This window comes from Equus quagga, chromosome 9, assembly GCF_021613505.1.
Source record: "Equus quagga isolate Etosha38 chromosome 9, UCLA_HA_Equagga_1.0, whole genome shotgun sequence".
Lineage (NCBI taxonomy): Eukaryota > Metazoa > Chordata > Mammalia > Perissodactyla > Equidae > Equus > Equus quagga.
The window spans coordinates 65,701,255-65,725,962 of record NC_060275.1 but is presented as its reverse complement, the minus strand read 5'-3'; the positions used below and the strand labels follow the sequence as shown (position 1 = coordinate 65,725,962).

Genomic DNA, 24,708 nt, shown 5'->3' with positions numbered 1-24,708 from the left:
TTAAAAACTAGTTAAAAATTTTTAGCCAAGAACATACAATGGAGAAAGGGAAGCCTCTTCAACAAATGGTGCTGGGAAAACCAGACAGCCACAGGCAAAAGAATGAAGGTAGACCATTATCTTACACCAAACACGAAAATAGACTCAAAATGGACCAAAGACTTGAAGGTAAGACCTGAAACCATAAAACTCCTAGAAGGAAATACAGGCAGTACACTCTTTGACCTTGGTCTTAGAAGGATCTTTTCAAATACCATGTCTACTCGGACAAGGGAAACCAAAGAAAAAATAAACAGGTGAGACTTCATCAGACTAAAGAGCTTCTGCAATGCAAAGGACGCCAAGATCAAAATGAAAAAACGACCCACCAACTGGGAGAAAATATTTACAAATCATATATCTGACGAGAGGTTAACTCCAAAATATATAAAGAACTCAACACATCTGAACTACAAAAAGACAAACAACCCGATCAAAAAGTGGGCAGAGGATACGAACAGACATTTTCTAAAGAAGATACAGAGATGGCCAACAGGCCCATGAAAAGATGTTCAATGTTACAGAAATGCAAATCAAAACTACACTAAGAAATCACCTCACACCCATCAGAAAGACTATAATCACTAAGACAAAAAGCAACAAATGTTGGAGAGGGTGTGGAGAAAAGGGAACCCTCACACAGCGCTGCTGGGAAGGCACACTGGTGCAGCCACTGTGGAAAACAGTATGGAGATTTCTCAAAAAACTAAAAGTAGAAAAAACCATACGACCCAGCTATCCCACTACTGGGTATTTATCCAAAGAACCTGAAATCAACAATTCAAAGAGACTTACCCTATGTTCACTGCAGCATTACTCACAATAGTCAAGACGTGGAAGCAACCCAAGTGCCCACCCACTGATGACTGGATAAAGATGTGGTATGGTATATACACACAATGGAATACTACTCAGCCATAAAAAAGACAAAATCCTCCCATTTGCAACCACAAAGATGGACCTTGAGGGTGTTATGTATGTGAAATAAGCCAGACAGAAAGACAAACACTGTACAATTTTGCTCATTTGTGGAAGATAAACAAACACATGGACAAAGAGAACAGATCAGTGGTTACCGGCAGGGAAGGGGGTTATGGGGTGGGCACAAGGGGTGAAGGGGCACATCTGTATGGTGACTGACAGATAATAACGTACAACTGAAATTTCACAATGTTATAAACTATTACGACCTCAATAAAAAAAAATTTTAATTAATAGGAAGGAGCTCAGGTAGCAGCTGCCCCTGGAGTTGCCTTCAGGGCTAAGGACGCCGCATCTGGGCACTCACAAGGCACACTCGCCATGTCCAAGGGGCTTTTTGTTTTTTTAAGATTGGCACCTGAGCTAACATCTGTTGCCAATCATTTTTTTTTCAATCTTCCTTTTCTCCGCAAAGCCCCCCAGTACACAGTTGTGTATTTTAGTTGTGGGTCCCTCCGGTTGTGCTGTGTGGGACGCTGCCTCAGCATGGCCCAGATCCAAACCGGGGAAACCCTGGGCCACCAAAGCAGAGCGCATGAACCCAACCACCGGGCCAGGGGTGGCCCCACGAGGGGCTATTTTAACAGTCTTAGGCGCAGAGGCCACCAGGAGCTTTGTGAAACCCTGTGTAGGAATGTTTTTGAGCCCCATTTGACAGCAAGGAAACTGAGGCTCAGGCTAGCCAAGAACCTCGTCCGCCGCGACACGGCTGGAGAGCCTCAGCGCACGAACTGTGTCGCGAGGCCGCCTCGCCCACCACCCGCGCCAGCCCTGCGCTGCCCCGGCCGGCTCTGCCTGCGCTGCCGCAGATGTGCTGAAGTGAGTTGCCAGCCCGCTAACGGGACTTCTCCCTGGCGGCAAGGGCACCGCGTGGTCATCTCATTCTTCCTGCAATTTCTGACAGTGAGAATTTTCAAAAGCAGACATCAAGTGACTGCAGAGGATTATGCCAGGTGAAAACAGCCGATCCTGGAGGTTGCACACGGCATGAGTCCGTTTCTCTAACGCTTTTCTTACAGAAGTTTGAGAGATGCAGCACAGGCGAGTGGCTGCTGCGGGGCTGGGGTGTGGGAGGCACGTGGACGCGGGAGTAAAGGTCAACACAAGAAGCCTTGCAGTTCTGAAGCTGCTCAGTATCTCAACTGTGATGGTGACTCGGAACCTTCACAGGTGACAGTCGTGTAGTCACATACAAATAAACACACACACACACACAGGGGTACTAGCGAAATAGGAAACCTGAAAAGACGGGTGGGTTACGTGAGTGTCAACATCTGGGCTGTGATGCTGACTACAGATGTCACCTTGGGGGGATGGTCCCCAGGATCTTTCTGTGTTCTTTCTTACAACTGCAAGTGAATTGATAATGACACCCATTTCACTTTAAAGACAAAATTGTAAAAAGCATGTGGCGTTTTTCTAAAACAACAACAAAAAGCAGGATGGATGGAGTCTGGAGAAGGGCCAACTTGCAGGGGAAGTGTCACTCACCCTAGAAACGGGCTGACGAGCTGGAGGAGCTCGGAGCCAGACACCAGCTCCTGGTTGAAGAGCGCGATGCAGCGGAGGAAGTTCTCGTACACCTCCTGGCTCTTCAGCACCCTGCGGACCTGCGGGAGAGCAGCTCAGGCCCAGCCCGCCCCTGCGCCCTCGCCTCCCACATCACTAGGTCACCAACACAGGCGTGCTCGAAAGCGACCGGCTGTGGTCTGCAGGCACTGCTCTCCAGGCAGCAGTTCGCAGCTGAGACAGCCCATGCACGGGGCCACCTTGCTGGCACTGCCCACCGACCCTGGCGGGAGCCCCAGCACCACCCCTGCTTTAGAGAAGCCACCCGACGGAGGAGTGGCAGGTGTGTACCATGAGCCCGGCTCGGCTCTGAGCTCCCCCTCCCACCTGACCACCACGCTGCCCCCGCCCATGACGGCTTTCACACTCCTTCCTCACCCCAGAGCTCCCTACACTCTCTGCTCCCCTCCTGGGAGCCCCCGCCCTGCAGCCGTGCACCGGGCGAGGCCAGCGGCCCACACGCTCACCTTGTCAAAGAAGGAGAACTCCTGCAGGGTCCCGTACTTGCCCACGGCGGCGATGGACAGGTCTTTGGTACCACGGAGTTTCATTTTCTTCTGCGGAAAGAAATCCTGGCTGTCAATGCCCTGTGCATCCCCGGCAGCCCGTCTGTCTCTGTGAGTCTTAACGTGGCCAACATGGAACCATCGATGGACTCGCCACGGGACACTGGATGAGGTCTGCCCAGACCCCTGGGATGGACTTCTCAGGGAAGGGCGGCCATGACAGCAGCCTAGTCCTTTGAGAATCACCCACCTCTGCCTCTGTGACTCAGTGAAGGATGAGGGGCACACCACCGCCAGCCCACGCTCTGGGGCCTCAACCTTGGCAGGGAAGGGCTTTTGATAACAGACGGGAGCATCATAAAGTTAGAGCAGCAAGGGAGAGGCGTCCCTGGATACAACATCAGAAACCTCCTCCCTGCCTGGGTCGTTTTGTCCCGTGGGCCATGAAGGTAACAGGAAGGGTACAGGAAGGGGACAAGATGATCCCGCAGAAGCCTGGGTTTTAGATCTCTGCAAAGACTTCTGTCTAAACTGGACTTGGACCTGAACTTGGCTGTTCTCCTGGGGCATCGAGGAGGCTACAAAACCATCTCCCCAGAGCCTGAGAACGATGGTGACATGTCACAGAGGACACAGGAGCCAGCCCAAAGGGGCCCCACTGGCCCAAACTGAGACAGTTCAGGCATCAGGACAAACAATGACAGCCATGGGTTGTAACCCTGAGTCCATATTGATGTATGTAACTAAGTAAATGAGAATGAAGAGAAAGCTCTTCTTTACACTAGGAAGACAACCAGTAAGTGCACACGGAATGATGGGATTAGAAAATCACTACCATGATGAGTGCTACAGGAGCTGGATCTCAGCCCCTTTCACCCCTCAGCAAGGCGCCTTGTGCAGTGACCAACCTGCACAACTGTACATGGTGGCCCTGCTAGTGAAAGAGTCATGATGGTGAAAAGGAGCAGACTGATCAGCATATACCATTTCTGTGGGAGGAGCTAACACTCCTTCTCGCAACAATCACACAAGCCAAGGGGAACGAGTAAATGGCACCTTAGAGGTGAACCAACTTCCCAAGTCCCACAGGTGACGCATTTCAAGCCAGACCAGGATCCAGATGTGGCCCCCTGCCCCGGGCCTCTGCACAGTGCTTCGCAGGTCATCTACAGAGAAGACCAGGCCACTGGGTGTCCCCATACATGGACATCTATGCACACGGCTGACGGTTACCTTGGCGGGCGCAGACACGGGACGGAGAAGTGAGGGCCGAGAGCGCTTTTTGCTGTGTTCCAGATTCTTCTCGTGCTCGCTCTTCTGGACACTGTTCACCTCGCACGGCCCATTTCCTGTGAACTGAGGACACAGACATGGGAGGTAGTGAGTGCTGGAGAGACGAGGCCAGGCCCACAGTGCGGGTCCCCGATGTGTCTGAGCCCATGGAACCGCCTTCACCTCAGCCCACGGTGCCAGCAATCGCTGCCTGCCATGGGCCAGGGCCCTGTCTACATGCTAGGTGGGTCTGGTCTCGAGACGCTCTCGTTACTGGGGGAGAGACCTGTGTGCCCAGATCACCATGTCTAACAGCATGAGCTGGGAGAAGGCTCACAGAAGGTTGAGACAGACGAGGGTCCTGACAGGTGAAGGAGGGCTCAGGGGAGACATCGAGGCAGGGCCTGGGCCTGTGGGGGCTCACCCAGCAGACCACTGACAAGGGGGCTCCGACCATGTGTGTGAGTGCACCACAGAAAGGAAACGCATTTCAAGCAGGGGACTGGCATTCGCAAAGCCCTGGCAGCAAGAGGAAGCAGCGGACAGCCACCAGGTCCCTCGGGGACTCCAGCCAAGTCTGTACTCTTTCCTCTGAATGAGAAAAAATGTCTCGGGGCAGCAACATTACGCGGTGGGGGGTTTGTCATTGGTCCTCCCAGGCTCTACGCCAGCCAACGATGAACAGATCAGGGACGCTTGTCCCAAGTGGGGCTTCTACAGGGCGTTGGCAATATTTACCAAGAACGGTTCTGGAAGAATCTATCCAGGATGCCCACCTATGTGAATGTGCTGCAAAGCTGGAGGGCACAGGGGGAAGGCAGGCAGACCTCGGCTCTTCTGTGGGCCGTGCGCAGGGCCAGGAGGCACATTGCAATCACCCCGCCGTGTTCCCAGTCCCCTTACCACAGGACCTGGATGCGGAGACCCCAGGGAGGGCGTGCTGTCGGCTCAGAGCGCGGCTGGGTGAACAGGCCGTGGCGCCTCCAAACCCAGCAGCTAACACCTATCAGGTACAGCCTAACTCTGCGTCTGTGTCCCTGCTGTGGACAGGCATACCTCACACGTTGTTACATAAAACAGAAAAAAAACCCTAGCATCAGAACAAACAGGATGCCATTTAGTTTTTTTTGAGGATGAACATTTGTTTGCACACGCAGAGGAAAATTCCTGGAAAGATACCTAATATGAGACTCTTGTAAGTGCTTCACTCTGAGAGAGTGACTGAGAAACTGACGCAAGGAGGAAGGTTACTTCTCATACTTGACACTCCTACTGATGGTTGATTTTTCTCATGAGCACACACTATTTTTATAATTATAATGACAATAATAAAGACCTATCTTTTTTGTTTTGAGGAAGATTAGCCCTAAGCTAACATTTTTTGCCAATCCTCCTCTTTTTGCTGAGGAAGACTGGCCCTGAGCTAACATCCATGCCCATCTTCCTCTACTTTATATGTGGGACACCTGCCACAGCATGGCGTGTCAAGCGGTGCCATGTCCGCACCCGGGATCTGAACTGGTGAACCCTGGGCTGCCAAAGCAGAACGTGCGCACTTAACTGCTGCGCCACCGGGCCGGCCCAAGACCTATCTTTTAACTATAAGCAAAATCTGTCCCTTAGGAGACTAAACTTATTTGGAGAGCAGTTATTCAAAGATGCAAAGCTATCCCAAGAAGCTGAGGGGGAAAAATTCACATCCACATAGTGACACTCAGTGGCCTTTCTGCTTTTGATCCCAGACAAGGCGCAAACACTGCTCCTAAATGAGGCGGCGGCGGACGGAACGACGCGCTGAGTGGGACCAGGGAGCTGACAGGGAAAGCCACCGCTCGCCTAGCCAAGCTCTCAAGCTGGAAGGCCAGCTCCATATCGCCCATCTTCCCCTAACAGTTCAGACAGCTCTTATTTTTTAGTTAAATGTCCCAATTTGTGAGTGCTTGAGCTAGATGGACCCCAAAGACCATTGGCTAGGGCTGGCTTAGTCACCACGCTGCCTGTTTTTGTAAACAGTTTTACTGGCACACAGCCATGACCATTGCGAACTCTGGGTCGCGGCCGCTTTCCCGGCGACAGCCGCAGAGCGATCTGTGGCAGAGGCCGAGCGGCCCTCTACAGGCAGTCTGCCGACACCGATGCAGGTCAAACGGTCAAGTTTAATCAGGACAATATCAAATTTCATCTTTAGTTTCTTTTTCCTGCAGTTTTAACAGAAACCCAGACATTAATATAAAGGATCATCAATACAAGATCAGTTTATGCAACAGATTACATATAGGTTTCTAGTAATTTAAAAGAATTGATTCAGTCTTTTAAAAGTATAAGATAGCTCTAAGTACCCAATGCACACTAAGGAACCGTGCTGACGTGCTAAGGTGTCATTTAAAGAAACGGTGCGGGCAGGCAGTTTTCTGAGGGAAATGCTTATTTTTTAGGGCAGGTGCTGTCAGTGTTCAACTTGGCAAATTCAGAGTTATGCCCAGCAGGGGGCACCGAGACCACAGCCACGAGAGGACGAGGGGCTCCACTCGCTTCCCCCAATTAGCACCTGAAGAGTCCTGGCCAGGGTGAAATTCAAGGAACCGAGGCCACCTTGCCGAACACCACAGAGCAGGGCGAGCAGAGCAGACCGCCAGCGTCACCAGCTACCAAGCACCTGTGGCGCTGCCCCCCGTGGAACAGCCAGGGCTCCCTTTCCCCTCACAGCCCCGGGCTCGCCCCAGCCAGGCACCTGGCTGAGGAATCTTCCAACCGGCCTAAGGGAAGATGTCCTCATCACGACTCCCCCATGAGGGAGCTGAGGCTTCTGCAGTGGGAGGTGACAAAGCACCATGTGTGCCCATTTCCCAGCTGACAACAAGGTCAGAGCTGAGACACGAGACCCACATCCAAGAGGACGGGACCTGAAGACAATCCACCAAGCTTTCACAGGGGTGGGACGGGGCTTTGCAGCGAGTGACACCACCCAGCGTGGGCTATGGGGGAGACCGAGCCCGAGTGCCTCCGGCTGCACCAACACAAGAGGGTGTGAGGATGGAGGGAGGGGCTAAGACCCTCTGCTCCTCAGCCACTGGCCCCAGAGCCCGTGAGGAGAGCCTGCGACAAGCAGGGGCGTGGACAGAGGAGGAAGACAGGAGTGATGCCAGGACTGGGAAGGACATTACTTGGGAAAGGGATATAAAAGCCAAGGAGGGATTCTGAACCTCAGACAGACACACGGGACCGACAGAGGACTCGGAGGAGTAAGCCGGACATAAGGACAGGGCCACGTGGAAGTGGGCTTGGCTGAGAGGCCTAGTGCGGACACTTTTGGCAGGGGTGAGCTCCCCGTCCCTGGAGGGATTCCAGACAAGGGCTTCATTCAACCTGCCCCAGGTACTCCCTGAGGGCCTCCCACAGGCCAGGCAGCAGGCTGGTGCCGAGGACTGAGAAGGAGGCCCTGTCCGCCTGGAGCAAACATTCTGGGAGGATGCTGACCCTCGGAGGAAGGATGAGGCAACTAGTCGGATTCTACGCCTGCTTTTCCTGAACAACCACAGCTGCTCTTTCTAGAGCACTGAGCACGGATCAGGCCCTGTGCGAAGCACTTGAAGGTCAATAGCTGTCAAGTCCCCACCTGAGCAAGAGAGCCAGTCATGCCCACGCAAGAGAGCAGGAAACGAGGCCCGGGAGGTGATGCCGCGTGCTGGGCCCGAGGAGGCTGAGCGAGCGTGGAGGCTGGTCTGTGTGCTCACGGTGCTCGGCCCTGCCCCCAAGGATGCCCCAGGCTGCAGGCAGGTGGGAAGGATGAGCTACAGCTCTGGGACTTGATGTCAGCCCCAAAGACGGGCAGCGGGCTTCTCCAATGTTGAGTCAGGAAGTGTTTCCAGGTGCGGCTTAGGGACAGCGTTCCATGTCCTGGAGACAGCAAGGCAGGGACGAGCCCCGGCCACGCATTGGAAGTCTGCTGACTCGACCAAGAGTCTTGACAGCACCCAAACCTGGACTCCTGTTGCTCCCCAAGCCACTCCCTCCGAGCCCCAGTGCCCCCTGCCCTGCCCCTGCTGCATCTTCACTCAGAAGCAGGACCCAGAGAGCGGGGGGCAGGGGCAACGGACGCATGGGGGGGGCGCGAGGCAGGCTCTCGTGTGCTCACAGCCCAAGTCATCATCAAGGGCACAGGGGAAGTACGAAAAGAGGAAACAGAAGAGTGAACACACTGGGAACAGAACAGCACTTCCCCAACATGATCAGGGGCGTTTAGGAGGAACCCACAGCTCACAGCACACCCGACGGCGAAAGGCGGAAAGCTCTTCTCCTGAGATCAGGAACAAGAACAGCTGCCGCTCTCACCACCTCCACTCAACACAGCACTGGAGGTGCCACCAGAATTAGGCCAAAAAGAAAAGGAAGAAAAGGTATTGAAATTGGGAAGGAAAAAGGAAAACTCTCCGTTAGCAGATGGCATGATGTGACATGTAGGAAATCGTAAGGAATGCACAAAAACTGTTAAAGCTGACAAACAGGCTCAGCAAAACTGCAGGGTACAAAATCTACACACAAAAAGCAGTGGTATTTGTACAGACTCACAATGAACCATCCAAAAATGAAATGAGGAAAACAATTCCATTTGCTACGGCATCAAAAAGAATAAGACATTTGGGAATAAACTTCATCAAGGAGGTGCAAGACACGTACATTAGAAACTACAAAACATTCCTGAAAGAAATGAATGAAGATTTAAACAAATGTGAAGATGCCCCGTGTTCACGGACCGGAAGACGTAAGGCTGCTATGATGGCAATATTCCCCAAAGCGACCTAAGGACTCAGTGGGATCCTATCAAAGTCCCAACAGCCTTTTTCGCAGAAATGGAAAAGCCGATCTTCAAATTCTTACGGAATTGCAAGAGACCCCAAAAAGCCGAAACAATCTTGAAAAAGAAGAACAAAGTTGGGGGACTCACACTTCCTGACTGCAAACTTACTACAAAGTCATGGCAATCAGGACTGTGTCACTGGCAAGGACAGACAAGGAGATCAACGGACTAGAACTGAGAGTCCAGAAATAAACCCACACAGATACGGACAAACGATTTTCAACAGCAGCGCCAAGACCCTTCAGTGGGAACAGAACAGTTTCTTCAACGAATGGTATCGGGCCGACCGGATCTCCACATGCAAAAGAATGAGGCTGGACCCTCCCTCACAGCACATCCAAAAATTAACTCAAAACGGACCAAAAACCTAAATGTAAGAGCTAAAACTATTAGAAGAAAGCACACGGAGAAATCTTCCTGACCTCAGATTTGGCAACGGATTCTTAGATTTGACACTAAAAGCATGAGCAATCAAAGAAAAATATACACAACTGGATTTAATCAAAACTAAAAATTTATGTGCAAAACGACATTAACAACAAAGTGAGAAGAAAACCTACCTCATGGAGGAAAATATCTGATAAGGATCTAGTATCCAGAATGGACAAACAACTCCCACAATCCAACAACAAACAGAGAAACTAAAAAATGGGTTGAAGGACTTGAACAGAGACTTCTCCAAAGACGCTGTACAAACGGCCAATAAGCACGAGACGCTCAGCATCATCAGTCACCGGGGAGACGCAAACCAAACCACGAGATACCACTTCGCAGCGACCTACGAAGGTTAGAATTTAAAAGAAACAAAGGAAAACACCAGTGCTGGCGATGACGTGGAGAAACTGCAAGTCTAGTATGTTGCTAATGAGAATGTAAAATGGTGCAGCTGCTGTGGAAAAAGAGTTTGGTGGCTCCTTAAAAAGCGAAACGTACAGTTACCATATGACCCAGTAATTCCACTCCTAGGCAGGAACCCAAAGAACTGAAAATAGGGACTCCATGGGGGCCGGCCCTGTGGCACAGCGGTTAAGTTCGTGTGCTCTGCTTCAGCAGCCCAGGGTTTCGCTGTTTCGGATCCTGGGCACGGACATGGCACTGCTTATTAGGCCACGTTGAGGCGGCATCCCACATGCCACAACTAGAAGGACCCACAACTAAAATATACAAATATGTACTGGGGGGATTTGGGGAGAAAAAGCAGGGAAAAAAAAAAAAAAGGAAGATTGGCAACAGTTGTTAGTTCAGGTGCCAATCTTTAAAAAAAGGAAAAAAAGAAAATAGGGACTCCAAGCAATCCTTGTATATGCACAGGCATAGCAGCAGCACTGTTCCCAATCGCCAAAAAGCGGAAACGACCCAAATTCCACCAATGGGTTAATGGATAAACAAAACATGGTCCATCCACACAATGGAATATTACTCAGCCATGAAAAGCAATGAAGCTCTGACACGTTACACCATGGATGAACCCTGAAAACCTCATGCTGAGTGAGAGAAACCAGACACAGAAGGAAACAGTGTGTGAGATTCCAAATATGCATGAATGTCCAGAACAGGCAAATCCATGGGACAGACAGCACACTGGTGGGTGCCATGCGCTGGAGGAAGGGGATGGGGAATGACACAGGGACGGGGTCTCCTTTTGTGGTGATGGAATGTTCTGGAACTAGATAAAGGTGGCACTTGCATAACATTGTGAATGTACTAAATGCCACTGAACTGTTCACTTAAAAATAATGAATTTTACGTTATGGGAATTTTAATTTTTATTAAAAGCCTTACATTGATGGAAAATAAAAGAAGAGGAAATGGGAAGTGCAGCCCCACAGGCTTGAGGCCACAGCTGGGGGGGAAAAGCTGGCAGGGCAGCCTGAGCCCTCTATGTCCCTGTCCCAGGCCCCTCCTCTGTTCTCTGCCCCTCAGTCACTGACAACCCTCAGCCAGCCCCACCCGGACCCTCCAGAGTGGGCAGTGGTGGGCCCGTCCCTCCCGCCCCTTCCCACAGGGTGATGGTTATAGGCAGAGGGCGGCTCTGCAGTCCTGGGTGGCATGTCAGGGACAACACCAGACATGGGAAGACACCCTCCACCTCCCAAACCAGCCCTGGTGGCCTGGGCACTATCTGTGCAGAGAAAGCCTTTCCAGGGTCTGCTCCACCATGGAGGTGGAGCCTGCACTGGGACCCATGGATGTCTGTACCCTGTGTGGCTTCTCGGGGAACCCAGCACGTCCTGGGCAGTGGACAAACCTGGCCTGGCCCTGGGGGCGGCACTGAGGCACAGCATCTTGGCTGAGGAAAACGTGGCCCCTGGGCTGGGTGGGTGATCTGTACTCACCAGAGACCGCTTGGCTTCGGGCAGGAACTGTCCAAACTCCGAGAGCAGGTCCTCCTGGCCCCGGAAGAGGTTGGCCACCTCCGTGAAGACCTCCTCTTCAGACATGCCTCGGAATGGCCGGCCCTTTGTGCTCAGCTGCTCCTTCTGCCGATTGGCCAGAAAGGGAAAACGAGTCGTTAGCCAAGGAATGAGGCACGCAGGCTGTGACATTCGGGCATCCCACGGTGGAGGAGACAGACGGCCGACTCACGAAAGAGAGACTCAGCCGGGGGGGCCCAGGAGGGCCACCAGGAGAGAGCAGCCCAGCCTGCCACCATGCCGACAATGCAGGGCCCCTGGGCCAGGCCCTCCTGCTCCAGAGAACAGACCTGTGTGCGTGCATCTCAAGCTCGCGACAGGCCATTTGGCCGGGGCTGGGCCCATGCCGGGAGGGAGGAGGTGTTGGGCAGGAGGAGCACCGCAGAAGGACCTGGTCCCAGCCTGTGAGTGTCCTTCGAGTGGGGAAGTGCACGGTCAGCGGCGAACCCAGAGCCCTCCCAAGGGCAAGCAGCACATCTTGCTGCAGGGGTGGGGCGCAGAGCTGGTGCTGGGCCTTGAAGGGAAGAGGGTGAAGAGGGAAGGGAAGGGACTTCCAGGTTGAGGGGCCTGTTCACCCAGAGTCACCAAGATGGTAGGGTGCAAGAAGACAGCCTGACCCAGAGCTTAAAGCACGAGATGAGGACTGGAGGGGGCCTGGGCGGGAGGGCAGGAAGCCTCAAGCAGAGCAGTTGACTCAGGTCTCTGTCAACCGCACACCCGACAACGTGACCGAGCACACGGCACGACACTCCCCGAGCGCCCTCGTGTCTCCCGGCGCTGCACCCTGAGCAGAGCTCGTTTTCAGTCCCAGCATACACAGCACTTACTGAGGAGGGAAATAACACAGCTGCCTCCTTCCCACCCCTCCCCAAAGCTGCCGGGACACGTGACAGCCCAAGAGACAAGGGACCCAGCCCGCTCAGATCAGACAATAAATACAGATCACCTCTGTGTATGTCAAATAACGACCAACCCAAAGACGCTGGGAGAAGCACAATTTAAAGCACCGCCACAGGATCCTTGTTTGTCAGGTGGACGAAGATGAAAAGGACTGGCGATGTCCCTGAGGACGTGGCGACCTGGAGCTCTCCAAGCACAAGGCAGAGAGGTGGATCGGCAACCCGGCGGAGGGAACCTGGCGCCGCTGACGATCACTCAGGGTGTGACTCGGGTGTACTTTCTGGGAACTCGCCCCTGAGAGTTGTGCTCCACCGCGTGCTCTGAGCGTGCAAATCTGTTTGAGCACAATACCCGTTCCAGGCAACGACCGGGGTGCAGTGCACAGTCCAAGTTTGCTCACGCAGGGTTTTGCCCAGAAGCAACACTGGGCCAATGCAGAAACAGCACCCTCCTGCACACACAGCCCTCAGCATCGCCCGCTCCCTCAGCTGGCAGGAGCCACCCTGCCTGCCCCGTCTGGGGTCACAACACGTCCCAGTCCTCCTGGCACCTCCAAGCGAGCGGCAGGCACTGCCCACACCCACATGCACATGTGAACCACAGGTCTTTTCCAAGGTCAAGCGCGGATGTGCTGGAGGATTCACGTTGTTCTTAGCCATTTAACACGTACAACGGCGCCACCGTTTTTAGTAGGGGCTGTCATTTCTGTCTGTGCCCTGACCCTGTTTTCCCATAAGCCCTGGGGTTGGTGCGAATTCGCAGAGTGTGGTCATTTTTAGGGAGGCATACGTCGGGTGAGTGCAGTGCTGACACACACAGGACACATGTACGAACTTGGACCATGGGGAAGAGCTGCGCACAGTGGACCCGAGGCAAGCACTGTGCTTAAACCGATGACCTCAGGTAACCACATTTAACCCAGGGGTCGGCACACCAGCATTATGGCTATTTTATGGATCAGAGCCCTGAGGCGTGGGCAGTGAGGGAAAGAGCTCTGCGGGGGCAGGCGGCAGAGCTAAGGTCTCAACCAGGCCCAAGAGAGATGGAAAAATAGTAACACATGGCCACATTCACCCTAGAGCTGCTTGCTTTAGCCCTCATGGTGTATTTTAAAAATCCAAGCCAATGTTCTAGAATCAGGATAATTCACACAAAAATTTAGACTTGCAGCTCCTCTTGAAGAAGCAGATGATGTGAGGCCAGAGTCGCCAGAGGGCTTATTTAAAATACAAACGCCAGGACATGGCACCACTCATTAGGCCATGTTGAGGCAGTGTCCCACATGCCACAACTAGAGGGACCCACAACTAAAATATACGACTATGTACTGGAGGGATTTGGGGAGGGAAAAAAAAAAGTTAAAAAAACAAATACAAACGCCAGACCCCAATGGCCTACTGGTTAAGTTTGGTGCACTCCACTTCCACGGCTTGGGTTTGGTTCCCAGGGACAGACCTACACCACGCTCTGTCAGTGGCCAAGCTGTGGTGGCAGCTCACGTACAAAAAGGGCAAGACTGGCAACAGATGTTAGCTCAGGTGACTCTTCCTCAGCAAAAAACATAAAGTAAAATGCAGATGCCAGGCTGGACCTCCTGAGTCACAAGTCAGGGTGAGGCCCAGGCATCTACACTTCCAACCAACTCCCAGTGGCTCTGGCTGGAGGACACCGAGCTGCCTGCTGAAGGAGGGTGCCTTCCTACTCAAGCTCTGAGTGAGTCTTCGGCCATCACTACGACCTTGAACAAACAATGTGACTTCTCTGGCCCTCCAACTCCCATCAACAGAACAGATCCGTCCCAGTCTCCTCTCTAAGGACCCTTCCAGACCCCACGGCATCTGTGAAGGATCCGTAAACCCCTCTGACCACAAACATCATCCCTCCACACAGATCAGATATTCACAACCGCCACTTGCCACCACTTCTCTGTGAGAAGCTAGAAGCTCAATGCTGTGCAAGTACCATGCAGATGCTGGTGGTGAGTCCAACGGGGCCACGCTCATCACCAGCACTGCTGATGGCAGGCGTTTGTCGCCACAAAACAGCTCCACTGAGCCTACAGGGAGCAAATGCTATCAATCTGCTGTTAAACATTTCTGTTAAAAAGGATCCCACTCCTTTATTTCACTTAACAAGCTTGTGCCGATTTCCCTCTTGAAAGTGGGTTACGCTGCTAAGAAAAATAAAAGGCACTGGAGGATGACGTCCGAGCTCCTAGCATGACACACACAGATGTCCTTCGCCACCGGCCTGCCTGCACTTCCTGCCAAGTCCCCTGAAGCCAGCTGTTTGCTCTGACTCCTGGGTCTTTGCACAGGCCATTCCCCACACAGATCATCTACCGTTCAACCTTACTCTTCTGCCTGCTGCTTCTGACTGATTTGTCAAGATTCAACCTGACCCTGACACACCTCTCCTCCATGCATCCCATCTTTTCCACCCCAATCCATCCCTAAGTTTCTTTCCCCTCTAGATTGAACTCCTAGGAGCAGCAACCATCCATCTCTGTCAGCTCAGTTGTAATCAGAACAAATAAAGGGTAGCTGTGCTGCCAAAAACAGTCACATCTTATGAAAAGAAGACTGGCTTCTTAGGTTCTTTTTCAATCTCTCTAATGTGTGTTTCCTAGTACTTCTTGGGTGCAGAGGTACCTTAAGGAGCAAATTAAAATCAAAACTAAACAGGGGTCAGCCCAGTGGCTCAGTGTTAAGTTCCTGTGTTCCACTTCCGCAGCCCGGGACTCACAGGTTTGGAACCTGGGTGTGGACCTACACACTGCTCATCAAGCCATGCTGTGGTGGCATCTCACATACAAAATAGAGGAAGACTGGCAACAGACATTAGCTCAGGGCCAATCTTCCTCAGCAAAAAGAGGAAGATTGGCAATAGATGTTAGCTCAGAGCCAATCTTCCTCACCAAAAAAAAAAATAAACAGAATTCCAATGGTATTTGCACACACATGTTCACAGCAGCATTATCTACAATAGCCCAGACGTGGAAGCAACCCAAGCGTCCATCGACAAATGAATGGCTAAACAAAAGGTGATAGATCCATACAATGGGATGTCACGCAGCCTTAAAAAGGAAACTGATACATGCTACAACACAGATGAACCTTCAGCACATTATGCTCAGGGAAACAAGTCACACACAAAAAGACAAGTACTGTGTGACTGCACTCATATGAGGTCCCTAGAGTTGTCAAATTCACAGAGACAGAAAGCAGAACGGTGGGTGCCAGGGGCTGGGAAGGGGGAATAGGGAGTTGGTGTTTAACGGGGACGGAGCTTCAGTTTCCTAAGATGGAGAGTCCTGGAGACGGATGGTGGGGATGGCCGTACAACAGTATGGATAGACTTAATGCCCCTGGACTGTCCGTTTAAAAATGGTTAAAATGCTAAGTTTTATATTTTGTATATTTTACCACAGTACCAAAAAACAGGATTTTATAGGATTTCATGAATTCAGACAAGAAAATTTGAATGCTTCCAACGCACCCGATATTGAATGACATCATGAACCCCCACAAATGACTTGCGGCCTCTTACCTGGTAAGTGTGCAGTATCTCCAGGAAAGACCTGTAGATCTCCGGGTGGTCCAGAAAGCGGGTCTTAATCTTGTTCACATAGCTGATGGCGTTGTTGAATTCCACCGAATCCGACTCCAAGGGCGCCTGGGGTTTGTCCTCCTTATACAGCATCTGCTGCTTGAAGTTCTCTGCACAGTCGCTATGGTTGTGCGCGTTCTCCTGACAACAACACGACAGTGAGTTACTGTCGGGCCCAACACCAGGGCCAGATGGTGAGCAGCGCCAGACAGAGCCGCTGTCTGTACGAGAACGAGTGAAACCCAGCACAGAGCCAAGTTTGAAACCAGATGCGGAAAAGCTCGCTCCTGGGGGCCTGCAGGAAGGGAAGCAGGAGGGCCACACAGAACACACACCTCCGCCCTCAGCACTCGTGTGTCTGCGCTCCTGGGTGAGTCTCCTGAACTCACGCCAGCCTGGTCCTTCTGAGTCGACCCTAAGAACACACTCTATGTTTTGAAAAGTTAGCATGTGGGAGAAATTTACAAAAAGTGGATTATTTAATCCTTTCTGGACAGAGTCTCAGTCCTCTGGAACCACCCTGCACCAAACTAAAAGTACTCCATCCCCAGCCCTCCAAGCCTCTTTCTTGCTCTGTTTTTCTCCACGGCAGGTACCACCTTCTTACAGGTGACATATTTTACTTATTGTCTGTCCACCCCAACCAGATGGCAAATGCCATGAGGGCAAAGAAACTGTTTTGCTCACTGCCGGACACAGTGCCTGGAGGAGAGCGGGCTTCACCCACTGCCGGGGGGGATGTGATGAGGGGACAGATTGAGTCCACTGTTTCCATCCCCTGCAGCAGCCAGCAGTGCAGCTGGCACCAACTGCTGGCCTGCAGACTCCAGGAGGATGGGGAACGCAGGGCTCACCACTGCCAACCACTGCAGAGCCATCACCATGAGAGACACCTCTGCCGGGCACCCTCACCGTCATGGGGTGGCTGCACTAGTCTGCTCGGGCTGTCAGAACAGAACACCAAGACTGGGCAGCTTACACAACAGAAATGCATTTTCTCACAGTTCTGGAGGCTGGAAGGCCAAGAGCAAGGTACCAGCAGGGTTGGTATCTCCTGAGTCCTCTTGGCTAGCAGACAGCCATGTTCTCAGTCCTCACAAGATCAGCCCTCCATGCACCCGCATCCCTGGGGTCTCTCCGTCTGTCCTCACCTCCTCTTCTTATAAGGACACCCGTCAGATGGGATCAGGGCCCACCCTAACAGCCTCATTGTACCTTAACTATCTCTGTAAAGACCCTATCTCCAAACACGGTCACATGTTGAGGTGCTGAGGATTAGGACTTCAGCATAGGAACTTGGGGGCGGGACACACAATTCAGCCTGGGACAGCAGGTATAGAGACAACTCCCAAGAGTCTGAGCTGTGAAAGCAAAGACGCAAAAGATCCGGAGCATTTGAAATTCTAAATACCATTTCTCCCTGGCAGTGGAAATTGTTGTAAGACCCTTGGGGAACACTTCTGCTTATCACTTTCCTCAAGCTCATAAGCAGTCTGTGTTCATGTTCCTTCCGAGTGCTCAGGCTTGGCGGTGGAAGGAGCTGGAAAGAGCTGGAAGGAATGGCAGGGACAGAGGGCGTGGCCATGGAGCCGAGGTTTGCTTTAGAGGAGGCGTCCCCAGGAGCGCCCCCCCCCCCCCCCCCCCCCCCCCCGGGGGGGGTCCCACCCCCCCCCCCCCCCCCCCCCCGCCCCCCACTGCGAGGGGGCATTCTCAAGCTCCACTGCCCTGCAGTGGTCACTGTGACAAGGTGGAGAACCAGCCCTGGAGACCAGGGCCCAGCAAAAAGGGCCAGACGGTAACGGTGCAGCCCCTGTGGCACACACCGGGCAGTTCTTTAACAAGTTATACACAGTGACCACGTGACCCAGCAATTCCACTCCTGGGTATCCACCGAAAGAATCAAAAACAGGTGTTCACACCAATCCTTGTACACACATGTTCACAGCAGCACTGTTCACAGTACAGTAAAAAGGGGGAAACAACCCAAGTGTCCGTCGACAGATAAACTGATGAACGTGATGCGGTCCATCCATACAGTGGAATATTACTCAAGCCACAAAAAGGAATGAAGCTCTGACATAACATGGATGAACCTTGAAAACATGAAGCTGAGTGAAGGCCAGACACAAAAGGCCACTTAGTGTAGGATCCCATTTGTATGTAACGTCCAAAACCGGCAAGTCTATAGAGACAGAAAGCGAACTAGTGGTTGCCAGGGGCTGGTGGCAGGGGAGGACTGGGAGGTACAGCTTCCTTTTGGGGCGATAGAAATGTTCTGGAATTAGTGGTGGTGATTGCCCGATATTGTGAATATTGTGAATTGGACACTTTAAAACGGTTATAATAATGAATTTTAGGGGCTGGCCCCGTGGCCGAGTGGTTAAGTTTGCGCGCTCCGCTGCAGGCAGCCCAGTGTTTCGTTGGTTCGAATCCTGGGCGCGGACATGGCACTGCTCATCAGACCACGCTGAGGCAGCGTCCCACATGCCACAACTAGAAGGACCCACAACGAAGAATATACAACTATGTACTGGGGGGCTTTGGGGAGAAAAAGGAAAAAATAAAATCTTTAAAAAAAAAAAAAAACTTTAAAAAAAAAAAAAAAATAATGAATTTTATGTTATGTGAATATTACCACAATTTAAAACATTTTTTAATGTAAACTTCAAAAAACATAAAAACCACTGGCCATACAAAAACGAGCTGGCTTTGGCCCACGGGGCATAGTTTGTCAACAACCTACTCTAAACCTTCTGGAACAATCCAGTCTTCTCTCTTCTCTGCCCACCCTGGGGGGCATGGTCCAGGACAGGTAGAAACACCTCCTAGACACATGAGGAGCCCTGCATGGCCAACTCGTCCACCTGAGTGTGCACACACAGCCCACCTGGATATTTACGAGATGCCTCAGAAGGCACACTCCACAGAGCAGCCCCCACCCGCTGCCCCCACTGCCCCCCAGCCTTGCTCATCACAGCAGGTGCCGCCACCTACACACAGAGGCCCAGGCATCCTGGAATCACCCCGGACTTTTCACTGACACCCCATCCCTGGGCCGCAGCACCATCCACTCTGCCTAGTTCCCACGGGGCCCCTCCTTACCCTCCCCCATCCTCTCTTGCCCCTTCAGTCCATTTCCAGCACAGCAGCCAGAGTGGCCTTTCCAGAACTCTCCACTAGCTTCCCACGCTCCTGGCTCTCTCTCTCACCCTCTCCGCTCCAAGTCCTAACCTCATTGGCTTTCTGGCTATTTCTCACGCATACCCTCTCATTCCACCTCAGGCCTTTACACCTCCACCAGGAAGACTGCCCCCAGGACACAGGCAGGGCTCCTGTTCTCCTCACTCAGCACCTGCCCACGGCACCTCCTCAAACCCTGCGCTGTTGTCTTTTGTTCAAAGCGCTGAACTCCTCACACATCTCATATTCGTCCATCTATATCTCAAGTCCCCACCTCAACCACCAAGCACCCCGAGGGCTGGGACTCCAAATAAACCCCAGGGCCAGGCACAGAGGAGGTGGGCTGCACCTGCTCCCTGAGCGACTAAGACATAAACACAGAGGGACCCTCCAGGAACTGCCTGACCTTCCAAATGACCCTCCCCAGAGAGGAGCCGCTGAGCCTCCCTTTGAGCGGCAACGGGTCACTTCACCACAAGCTGCACCTAAGGTTTCTCTCTTTACCTGTCCAAGCCAAGGGCCGTCCCTGCCCAGCACAAAAGGGCCGGCTCCCAGGAGGCAGGGTCTGCCCTCAATGGACCCAGAGCTGAGATTCATCAGTTTCCTACCAACATCCAGTGTCTTGCTCCTCTGTCATGTGCCTGGCACTGTTTCAGAACAGGGACAGTTGAGAAGAAGCCAGAAGACAGTCCTCCCTGATCTAGAAGCCTAAGTCTGCTGGGGAAGGCAAACCAACAGGAAAGTTTCTTTTCCTAGTTTTGCTATTTTGAAATATACAAAACAGGGTGGTATGAGAATGCCGTGGGAGTGGGAGCAGTGGGCTCTCTGAGGTGACATTACAACCGAGGGCTGGATGACCAGAACCAAAATGACACTGACTCAGCAGGCCGAAGCCCCAGCAAGGGAACATTCTTCCCTCTGCTGGCCACACTTCCTGCCTCCTGTCACCCGTCTGTCTGTCTCCCCTTCCAGGCTAGTGTTCTCGACTGGGGCGACTTTGCCCCCTAGGGGACACTTGGCAGATGTCTGGAGACATTTCAGGTAGTCACATTAAGGGAGGCGCAGGCCAGGGCTGCCCTCAGCACCCCACAGTGCGCAGGACAGCCCCCAGGAGAAGGAGCAATCTGGCCCCAATGGTAACAGTGCCGAGGCTAGAAACCCTGCACAGAGGGCTCCCCAAAGGCTGGGACTCCCCTACTTCTCTTCCTCAGCACCTAAGAGCTACTCCCTCCTTGTCTGTAGTTGACAAGACTCATGACGGGATGAAAAATGAAAAAAACAAAGCTGTACTTCAAACTAGTGAAGCTAGAAACACCAACAAAAAAAATCATCAAAGCATTGATGTGTGGGGAGCTCTGGAAAGTTCTCAGGCCACCGTGGCCTCACAAAGGACTCCAGGAAGCCAAGAGGTCCTCTCGTCTGTGCCTGGTGTGAGGACTGCTGAGAAGCGGGGCTGGGAACCTGGCAGGTCTGCAGATGGGGACGGAAACCGAGTGGGCAGCTGAGGAAGGGGGACAAGGTATGGCTGCTCCCGGGCGGCAGCAAGACTCTCAAGCCCTGGAGGGGGCGGCCATGTGAAAGCTCTCATCACCTTTCTCCACGTCAATGGACCTCCGTCACCTGAGCCAGCCAGGGGAGACAAGACTGGCTGTTTCCACAAGAGCGCTCCACCTGCGTGCAGGACAGCAAGGGCCCGTGGCTATTTAGGGAGAGGGCCACCTCCGAATGGAAGCACAGCGCAGCTCCCATTGAGACCCAGCCCCAAGAGCGGAGTGACCCCGACAGTCAGGGATTAAGAAAGGTGACCTGCACAGGCAGAGCGCAGTGTGGGTCTTCGTCTCAGCTCTTTCTCAGCAAGCGACAGTAATGACACCCAGCATGATGGGCGCCTCAGACTCCAGTGTTCCCCGCCGCAGCTGCAAACCAGCTGGGTTCCTCTCCAGCTGGGATGAGCGAAGATCAGCCCTGCTAAGGCTTTGATCCCTGCTTCTGGATCCTGCGGCTCCATTTGCAAACGTGAAAGGGAAGCTCCTTGGAATTCAGGGGCTGCACGCTTCAAAGTTCCTTTTTAAAACTGAGACGCACTCCTCGGCTTTAATGAGACGGCGTGCTGATGGTGGCGCCTGCCTTGCATAGAGAAAAGGCAGAATTGACGTGCGAGTCCCCCTCAGAGAGGAACCAGCCGCTGCCACATCGTCATCTCACTGTTCTCTTTCCAATCCTGCCTTCCTAATTGATAGGCCACTGCAACCTCCCTCAGCAGGAGAAACCTACAGAGCGCTTCCCACACAGAGTTTTACCTTCGCTATTAAAACCCCTGGGGGGGTTGCCCCCAGGAGACACTTGGCAATGTCTGGTGACATTTTTGGCTGTCTCTACTGGGTGAGGGCCTAGTGGGTAGAGTCAGGGATGCTGTTAAACATCCCCAATGCACTGGACAGGGTCCCCCCACCCCCCTGCAGCAAAACATTTTGCCTTAAATGGCAACAGGGCGGGAGGCGGAGAAAAAGACAAGGGTTATCCTAGAAAAGTAAAGCTCAAATAGGCTTTCTTTTCCTCAGGGGGCCTGGTGAGCTCAATCAAGAAGGGACTGCAGAGCTAAGCTGTTACCCGAGAGAGAAGGACCGATGCCACAAGCTTGAGCTTGCGCCCCGCTGACAATCCAGGGAAGCACAGCGACAATAAGAACAGCCACTCGTACACGCATCTCAACTGCTTTATTTTGTGGGTGGCACCAAGAGTGACCAGAGGGACCACGTGCCCAAGTACAAGCGTGGCCTGCCAAGTACCCTCAAAGGGAAAGCTTGAGCCAAGCCCTCGGCAACCGTGGACACCATTACTCTGACCGGACAGAAACCCGTGTTAGAAGAATGCCTCCCAGCCACACACAAACACATCCACTCTTGATTTAAACCCTCCAAACAGATCAATTTAGGATGCAGAGGCTGCCTGTGCAGGTGTTTCGATCTATTTTGATTTGTGCTAGAGGTGATCAGCACGCCTAGAAAAAGACTGGCCCTTCACTGGCTTTCTCGCAGTGACATACCCGAGCCCCACCACCCACCCTGAGCAGCAGGGTGGGCCGCGTGGAGGCTGAGATCCCTCAAACCACTGCCGCCGCATACCTGGCTCGACAGAGGCGACTGTATGTTTAACTTGCCGTTCTTGGGAATGTCAATTCTGTACCCGAGGGGAAGGAAGGCGTTGAATCCAACGATGAGGTCTGGGTGTTCGTGGAAGAGCTGCGAGACACGTCGGATGACTCCAGGAGTATCGATGCTGGAACAGAGAACAGGAGCGGGCAAAAGTGTCTTGGGGAGCAAATTAAAAGCGAATCTACTCCCAATTCCCTTGACGGTGCCCTGTACCCAGCTTCTGGACTGACCACGAGCACCAGAAAACGTGACTGGTATGATTCTGTGGGCAGTGATCTAACTTCAGAGCAGCCAGGCCTGGGCTCCCTGTGCCCTCCTGGCGAGAACCACAAAATATCTACACAACACAGCCTCCCAAAATACTCCAAGCACGCGAGCCTGGTTCTGAAAATGTCAGGAGAGCAACTGCCAGTCCTGGACTTCAAGAAGTGGCAAGAGGCCAAAGCCCTCTAAGTGATGTGATAAATTCCTTCATTTCGTATGAATTAGGGATCAACTATGACACAGGAGTTGATCCCAGCAACTGATCGCAATGCATAAAGACCAAAGGTCCTGCAAGTGTGGGTGTCTCCCTCATGGCTGCAGTCAAGGCTCAAGGCCTTAGCACCCCACCTGTGGAAGGAAACCTGCCCATCCCTGCCCCATTTCCTCAGAGGGGGCAGGAGCATGGTGGGGATGTGACAGTGGAGAATCTAGAGTCAGAGGGCCTGAGTTCCAGTCCTGCCTTTGCCCCTAAGGTGGGTCTGGGCAAGCCCCCCGCCTACTCGAAGCCTCACTGAGCCTCCTGTCAAACAAGGGCATGATCATGAGCTCCCCCATCTATCTCTAACCCTCCTGATTCTGCGCCCACAAAAAACAGCCAATGTGCTTTCAATCCTTTGTGTGTGCCAGGTCCCTCACCAGGCATGTTCTGCACATCACCTGAAGCTGGGCTGAGAGGAGGGTGAGCCCAGGGAGGCACTCACCTTGGGGATAAGATTTGAGGGGGAGAGGGTGCCAAAACATTCAGTAAACAAGATAAATAACATTTTGTCGCAGTGCTTGAAAAAAAAATCAAAATTAACTTAAAAAAATCCTTAATGAACAAAATTCATTTGAAAACCAACATTTTGAGTTAAAGACAGGATCCGACCCTGCGGTTGCGGGACTCGCCTCGCTCTCCTCTCCCCGATCCCTGTCCTCGTTCCAGGAAGGCCCACAACAGCTCCACAAGGGGGGACTCTCCAATCCCGTCTTTTAGAAGAAGGAACGGAGGCTCCGAGACGTTCGACGACCTGCACAAGGTCACTCGGCCTGGGGGCGGCGGGGCTGGGGGCTCCCACCCGGCTGGGCCCGCCTGCGGCCCAGGGCGGCCCCTCGGGTAGGGGGGCCCCGCGGGTACCTCTGGCTTTTGAACTCCTTCATGATCTCCAGGAAGCCGTTGTAAGTGGCAGGGTCGCTGCCAAAGCGGATCTTCACCTGGTCCAGGTAGGTGAGGGCGTCCTCCACCTGCAGGGAGGGGGAGGGTCGCGGTGGGCCGCGGTCGGCGGAGGACGGGTCGGGGTTCCCTGCCGGGGAGGGGGTGGGGCCGCGGCTCGGAGGGCCCGAGGTGAGAGGTCGAGTGTCGGGGGTCCGGGGTCCCGGGCTGCGCGGAGAGGAGGCCGAGACGGGGCCGGGCGGGGCTCGGGTGGGGAGCGCCGGCCTGCGGGGGCCAGACAACGGGGTCCCCGAGGGAGGGCGGGGGCGCCACTCACGTGCACCGGCAGCTTCTCGTGGCTCGCGGAGCCCGAGCGACCCCAGCGGGCGCCGCTCAGCCCCCGGCCCGCGGGGCCCCCGCCGCCGCCACCGCCAGCGTGCGCCATGTTGGATGTCGGAGCCGCGGCCCGCCCCGCCCCCCCTCGAGGGCCGACCGCGCATGCGCAGGCTCCACCCTGGAGGCGGGGCTTGCCTACGTCAAGGAGGGGGCGGGGCTGCCGAGGGCCTCGCTCTGGGATCTTGTCCCTAAGGCTGAAATCCTAACCAACACAGTACGTACTTTATGTAGCACAGGTCGGCAAACCAAGACCTGCTTCTGCGTTTGTCCCGCCCCGCAAGCAGGCTCGGAAGGACTTTTATAATTTTTTTAAGTTGGAAAAAGTCCAAGAGAGGAGACTATTTCGTGACACGTGAAAATTCTATGACATTCAAATTTCAGTGTCTGTAAAATAAAGTTTTATTGGCACACAGGCACGCCCACTCGTTTACAT

General features: G+C 53.2%; 1 protein-coding gene across 4 annotated transcripts in view; it reads right to left on the bottom strand.

The window, feature by feature from the left end:
* SIN3B (SIN3 transcription regulator family member B) overlaps nt 1–24,366 on the bottom strand; it is a 41,122-nt gene extending 16,756 nt beyond the window's left edge. For 2 of the 4 annotated variants that reach the window (XM_046671467.1, XM_046671469.1), the window contains exons 1-8: nt 24,217–24,366; nt 23,865–23,971; nt 22,454–22,607; nt 16,089–16,289; nt 11,562–11,705; nt 4,329–4,451; nt 3,057–3,146; nt 2,512–2,630 (exon numbers count right to left, since the gene is read on the bottom strand). In XM_046671467.1, coding sequence (XP_046527423.1) covers nt 2,512–2,630; nt 3,057–3,146; nt 4,329–4,451; nt 11,562–11,705; nt 16,089–16,289; nt 22,454–22,607; nt 23,865–23,971; nt 24,217–24,324 — 1,046 coding nt within the window. In that variant the 5' untranslated portion in view covers nt 24,325–24,366. Of the gene's footprint in view, nt 1–2,511; nt 2,631–3,056; nt 3,147–4,328; nt 4,452–11,561; nt 11,706–16,088; nt 16,290–20,919; nt 21,000–21,134; nt 21,456–22,453; nt 22,608–23,864; nt 23,972–24,216 lie in introns of those variants that run through there. The other 2 variants (XM_046671468.1, XM_046671470.1) reach the window with 2 other exon arrangements.
* Between the last annotated feature and the right edge of the window lie 342 nt (nt 24,367–24,708).